At 60.4% G+C, this 6654-nt stretch overlaps 1 protein-coding gene across 2 annotated transcripts in view; it reads right to left on the bottom strand.

Moving 5' to 3' along the window:
- Positions 1–374: 374 nt before the first annotated feature.
- The window catches only part of UGP2 (UDP-glucose pyrophosphorylase 2), a 31960-nt gene continuing 25680 nt past the window's right edge, over positions 375–6654 (bottom strand). For both annotated transcript variants that reach the window (XM_078878978.1, XM_078878979.1), the window contains 5 exons: positions 6176–6473; positions 5417–5605; positions 2981–3223; positions 2703–2807; positions 375–2073 (listed from right to left, as the gene is read on the bottom strand). In XM_078878978.1, the coding sequence (XP_078735104.1) occupies positions 1966–2073; positions 2703–2807; positions 2981–3223; positions 5417–5605; positions 6176–6473 (943 nt within the window). In that variant the 3' untranslated portion in view covers positions 375–1965. The remainder of the gene's footprint in view (positions 2074–2702; positions 2808–2980; positions 3224–5416; positions 5606–6175; positions 6474–6654) is intronic.

The raw sequence follows: 6654 nt of genomic DNA, 5'->3' as shown, positions 1-6654 counted from the left end.
GCTTTGCCGAGCCACGCCGCGCCGAACGCCGGGCCTGTGGCGTGCGCACACCACAGGCAATACTCTGAACAAAACCCGTGCGTCCGCCTGCACGTGTCCCAGCAAGCAGCGATCACCACAGTGCAATGACCTCGGCGACCCGGGTTCAAATCCTGAATGGACGACGAAGCTGCCCTTAGGTCGACTCGGCCTTAAAAATTTCCACGGTGCGGTGTGTAAAACATCAGTACTGCGCAGGCGAAGGCAGCCCCGGGGGGGGGGGGGGTGGGGGTGGGGGGCCCAAGGTTCTAAGCGGAACCGCCGATGTGCCGTTCCGGCCTTAGCAGGCGCTCGCGAAAAATGGCGCTTTCCTTCACAAACGGGGGGGGGGGGGGGGGGGGGGGGGGGGGGACACGCGCTTTGCCTTCAAGGTGAGCCCCGAGGCACGAGCGCCGAGCCGACGGCTGCCGTCGTGGCGGAGTAGAGAGTCGAGATTCAGCCGGGCCACGCTGCAGGAAGCTGCGAGTGGCCCGGCTAACAAAAAAGAAAATGGGTCGGCGTCGCCTGCTGCAGCTCTTCATTGAAATGCGGAGATCTCCCCCCGCGGGGATCGGCCAGATCAATTGGACAAACGCGCCAGGTAGCGGTCGGGGCTCGGTAGCGGATCCGCCTCTCTCCCGGCTGGACTTGCAAAGGGGGGGGGGGGCAGTGGCACGGGGTGGACAGAGACAAACGCCTCTATCCTCCCCTCACCCCCCCACCCCGCCCCCACGCCCCCACCCCCCACCCCCCGTTGCCTTGAGACTGTTGGGGCAAAAGTGCTGTTAGCGAGCAGCGCCGAAGAAGGTGAGGTGGGGGGACCACACGCACACGCACACACACAAGACAAAGATCTCCTGTGTAGCCTTAACAGGCTGTGGGCGGCACGGAACACAAGGGGGTGGGTGGGTGGCCAACACCACGGCCGGCCGCCTTTGTCTCCCCGGTGGCGATGTTTCACAGGCCGGTTCAGACAACAGTCACCGGTGTTTGCCGTGAGCGGGAATCCAACTGGGGAGTTGCAGGTCTTCGTAGCGCAGCGCGCTATCCGCTGCGCTACCGCTCCCCACCACCACCACCACACACACACACGCACGCGCGCGCGCATGCACGAACGCGCATACGAAGACCCTTAATTCAAGTAATTGCCGAGGGCTGCACGCGACTGATTGTGCAGCAGCTACAACCCGGCGACACCGAATCGCCGACGGCGGCGGTGCGCGTGGGCGATCGCTCTTCTACGCTGGTTAATGCACATTTCTCCGAGGCACCGACGGGATTTGTATCGGAGGCAAATCGAGGATTCCGTGTGTGGGCGAGATCGGGATGGTGGTGTGCATCTAATCGACGCTGGGCGTGCTTGCGATCGGACAACACCCGGGGTGGGTTCTATGATCGGATGACACGGGGGTTCCGTTTCAAATCACAGCTAATATGGCAAAGAGAGTCATTTTAAAACCGTTGTCACCGCAAACCGCAATTCGAGAACTACATCAATATTTGTTACAGCCGCTCCATCCATCCGCCTGCTGGATGAAGTCATCGCTGCGGCGTGTCAAGTCACGTGGGTGGTCTGACCATACTTCACCGTGCCGGCGAACGGAACGGACACTTGGGGAGGGGGCGGGGCGGGGGGGGTGACGGTTCGGACGTCGCTCGCCACCCACCGCCTACCGCGGCCTAAAACCGACGGCGCCGCGGACGCGAGGAACCCACACGGCGACGCGTCACCGGCACACGACGCGTCACGGGGCGAGCGGTGGGGCGCGCGAGCGAGTCGGAGGGAGGCGGCGACGAGCCGAGCGCGAGACGTGGAGCGAAGTGGGCGACGCGCGACCGTCGCCATCGGCGTCGTCCTCGTCGCGGAGACTCCGTTGCCGCGGCGAGCGCGTTGCCGCGGCGACCCTGCTGCCGTGGCGACGCCGCCGCCGCTGCCGCCGGGACTCCTCAGTGGTCCAGGATGCGGAGATTGCCCGACACGATCTTGTTCTCGAGGAGGGCCCCCGTGGGGATGTCGATGCGGTCGCCGTGGTTTGCGATGATGATCACCGTGCCCTGCACGCCAACGCACGCCATGGGAGTCATCGGCAGGCCACGTCTGGATTCAAATTGAACGACGTTCATGTCGCCTCCACGGCGGCGTTTGGTTCCGTTCACAGGAGGCCGAGAAGGACGCAGGCATCCAGAACGAACGCCTCTGTTCCCAGAGCCAAACGTCATCGCTCCGTCCATGAATGGAACGTCACAGGAGGGAGGAGGGGGAGGAGCAGAGGTCGCAAACGGGTTTTGATTCCTTACCCGTACCCGGCCGCACCAGGGTCGCAAATGGGTACCCGTACCCGGCCGGGTACGGGTACCCGTTCCATACCCGTACCCTACCCGAAATGAGTGACAAACGGTTACTCACCAGTGACTCACAGCCTACCCGTACCCGGCCGCACCAGGGTCGCAAACGGCTACCCGTACCCGTACCCGGCCGGGTACGGGTAGCCGGGTATCGGGTAGGGTATGGGTATCGGATACCCGGTTGCGACCTCTGGGGAGGACGAGGGAGGGGGGAGGAAGAGGGAGGGGGGAGGAAGTGGGAGGAGGAACTGCAAAATCGAGAGCATCATCGCAGCTGGCGTTGGCCAACGGAGCGTGGGGCACGAGCCGAGGGAAGGCCCCGTCGGCTCGCCGCTCACCTTGAGAACGACGCCCTTGCCGAAGGTGACGTCCCCGGACACGGTGAGGTGGTCCAGCTCCAGCATGTCGGGGATGCTGGCAAAGCGGCGCAGGTAGTCTTGCACCTGCGCACCCCACAGGCAAAAGTTCCCCCCGTCAGCACGTGTACCTGCGTGTCCCACGTGTCCCACGTGTCCCGTGTTATCCACGTGTCCCACGTGCCCCGCATGTCCCACGTGTCCCACGTGTCCCTTGTGCCCCGCGTGATCCACGTGTCCCACGTGCCCCCGGCGCGTGCCTTGGTGAAGGAGCTGCCGAGCTTGACGAGCGGCACCGTCTTGAACTCGCGCGCGTCGCTCATGGTGAGCGAGCCGGCGCTGAGGCTGTACAGGTTGGACATGACGAGCAGCAGGTCGGAGGTCGTCTTGACGGGCAGGAAGCGCGAGCGGGGCACGTTGATGCCCAGCGCGTTGTCGAAGTTCTTGAGCGCCGCGCCCACGGCCGTCTCCAGCTGGATCACGTTCAGGCCCCCGTCCAGGGTCTGCGCCGTGTGGGAATGGGAATCGTCGAGATTTTTGACACCGCGGGAGGATTACGATGAGCTACAAAGATTTTTTTCACCAGGTGCTCAGTAGCGCGTGGGGGGGGGGGGGGGGCACGGGGTCAGAATGTTACGCCAACGACAAACACGCCCCCCCATACCCCCCTCGCACGGCTGCTCAGAGGAGCCAGTGCCACACAACGCATGTTCCACCAAACTACGGGAAAGGTAAACAGGTCCCTTTAAAAATACATATAAACACAAAGAAAACGAAATTTTTTTTTATCTTACCACTGGAACTATTCGCTTATTCTTCTTGGTTCTTTTGGTAAAGTCACGTAGAAGGGAAATAATAAAATAATAAAACAATAAAATTCTCACGACGTTTCGATTGCAACACAAGCAATCATCGTCAGGTGTGAAAACCAAAACAAGAAAATGTGAAAAAAGTGGCGGGTTTTTCAAATTTTCTTGCTGTGGCATTTTTTAAAATTTTCTATTTTATTTATTAAATCGAAATTTATTCGCTTATTTTTCAGGTGTGCGCAGTGCGCGCAGTTGAGCGGGTGCAATTGGGGACGAGCAGGTGTGCGCGCGCTGGGGGCACGGGGTTGGCGCCGGAGAGGCGGGAGATGGGGGCGATGATTGGGGATTAGCGAGTGTGCGGTTTATTCCGGGACGATGAGTGCGAGTAGCGGGAGGGGTTGTTCGCGGATCAAGAGAGGAGACGTCTCCGCTGGCGACAACCGTCAGACCCCCTTCATGCCAGACGTACTCCCCCTCGCAATCCTCGCGCGCTGCGTCACCACAGCTGCCACTGGGGGGTCCGTCCCCCCGCCAGGCCAGACCACGTAGCAATCGGCGACCCCTCCCGGGCAGACTAATTCCCCGCTCTGCGGACCACGTGCCGAGTCACCTTGCCCCGCACGAGGACGGCTGCCACTGGGGGTGCCCGCCACGCCGACGCGCTGCGGTGGGACGCCCTCCCCAAGGGTGGCACAGTCAGGTTTTTTTACAATCGGGTTTAATTGTTAAATCCTTTATATTAAGTTCGCGTGCTTGCTTGCTTGTTTGCGTGCTTGCTTGCTTAGGACCGTGCAAATCTTTCGGTCGTTTTTTAACCCACTTCCCGTGATCCAATCGAGCTGACATTTTCCACACAGACTCGTTGTGCGTGACAATTAATGTTCGTGAAAAAAAATTCCCCAAATTTTACACTTTTTAGGCAAAACAAAATTATTTTACATATATTCAAATAGAACGCATTCATGGCTTTGGCTGAACGTCAGAGTGTAAGAGCCCAGAGCGTAACCCCTCCACAGGCCGTGGCGGAGTAGCGCAGTTGGTAGCGCCCTCGCTTCCCATGCCAAAGGTCGCGGGATCGATCCCCGCGTCCTCCACAGGCGAATATATTTTTAAATCCTTTATATTAAGTTCGCTGCCACGCATATAAAGGATTTATAGTGAAAAACTTTGTTTTTACGGGTTATACTTATCTTTTTATATTAAACCCGATCATCTGAGATTGGGTGAAATCCGGTTTAATTGGTTCTAATTGCAGATCCGCACTTCGCCAACTTCTCAACGATGGGCTTCATCCATTCCAAGCTAAGGAACTCACTGGCGCCCACGATTGTGGAGGAGAAGCTCGTGTTCATCAAGACCAACCTGCCCGCCGCATTCTACGACTACCCCGTGCCCGACGGCCCCCCGAGTACGATGATAGCAGCACCGACGAGGAAGCAGCCTCAGCCTTGGATCAGAGTTTCGTATTCATCAAACCAGGTTTTAATTCCCCGAAATCGGGTTTAATTGTATTAAAGACAAAACCCGATGCCTGTCGCTGGAAAAATCGGGTTTTTTCCACCCATGGCCCTCCCTAGCAGCAGTGTGCCAGGCGAGGGGTGGAGGTGAGTGGTGGAGGTGAGTGGTGGAGGTGAGTGGTGGTGGTGAGTGGTGGAGGTGAGTGGTGGTGAGTGGTGGTGGTAAGTGGTGGTGGTGAGTGGTGGAGGTGAGTGGTGGTGAGTGGTGGTGGTAAGTGGTGGAGGCGAGGGGTGGAGGTGAGTGGTGGTGGTAAGTGGTGGAGGCGAGGGGTGGAGGTGAGTGGTGGAGGTGAGTGGTAGCGAGGGATGGATGCTAGCGGTGCAGGTTCGTAGCGGTGGTGGTGGTGGTCGTCGAGGGTCGAGATCGCACCTTGGGGTTCACGATGATCTCCATGTCCAGGTCCGTGTTCCTCTTGATGGCTCCGAGCGAGATCCACAGGTTGTTGGTGTTGAAGATCTTGAACTTGGTCACCGACTTGAACTCGTCCACGCGGTCCTTGGGCACCTGCGCGATCTCCAGCAGGCGCAGCTTCCCGTCGTACTGCATCAGCGTGCCGCCCTGCAAGGCCGCACGGGGAGGGGGGTCACGGTGGGGTCACGGCGGTGGTCAGCGGCGAATGGACGCGACGCGTGTGAGAAGCCGGGCCCGTCGGCGCTTCGACCTCCGAGCCGCCTGACCTCCGAGTTTGCCGGTGGCTTTTATGCGAGTCGGCGGCTCTCCGTTTCGAGTCGACGGAACGCGGCAAAAAAAAAATCGGTAAGCCAACGTCTCGGTGGTGCCGGCTCAAGCGGCTGTTGGGGCAAGTGCTGTTAGCGAGTAGCAGCACCTATGAAGGCCGGCACGGCACACGAGGGGGGTGGGTGGCCAACACCACGCCTCGCCGCCTCTGTCTCCCCGGTGGCGATGTTTACATTCTGCACCAGGTACTCATTTGAGGCCGAGTCGACCTAGGGGATGCCCATGACCGGTTCAGATAATCGTCAACCGGTGTTGGCCGTGAGCGGGAATGCAAACTCGGGTAGTGGGGTTCCAAGCGCAGCGTAGCGCTAACCGCTACTAACACTACCGCTTCCCCACACACGTACACATGCGCGCGTGCACACATGCACACACGCACACGCGACCAACCTTGACGTCGGCGCGTGTCTTGTCGGTGACCTCCATGACGAACTCGCAGCGCTTGCCGTTGGGCGGGTTCACCAGGTGGTTGAGGATGTGCAGGTCGACGGTGGCGCCCAGGTTGTCGATGTTGGAGACGAACAGGAACTCCTTGCCCTGCGCCAGCAGCTTGTCCAGCAGGCCCGAGTTGCGGAAGCTGTCGTAGATGTCGCCGTGGCCCGGCGGGTACCACGCCTCGTTGGCGCCGCCCGCGCTCGACACGTTCTCCGCCACGGGCAGCAGCGTCTCCTTGTTGATGCGCGGGTACCTGGGCGGTTGGGGAGGGGGGGGGGCGGTGGGGGAGACGCGGGAGGTGTCACGGGAGGGGGGAGACGGGGTCGGGAGACGTGGCGACGCCACGTGGTACGGAGGAGGGGGGGAGACGCGGGGAGGAGAAGGGACAGAGGACAAGGACGAGGGACATTGACGTGAGATGGAGGGGATCGGGG

Source organism: Lampetra fluviatilis, chromosome 52 (genome assembly GCF_964198595.1).
Source record: "Lampetra fluviatilis chromosome 52, kcLamFluv1.1, whole genome shotgun sequence".
In the NCBI taxonomy this organism is placed as follows: Eukaryota; Metazoa; Chordata; class Hyperoartia; order Petromyzontiformes; family Petromyzontidae; genus Lampetra; species Lampetra fluviatilis.
This window is presented reverse-complemented; position numbering and strand designations above follow the sequence as displayed.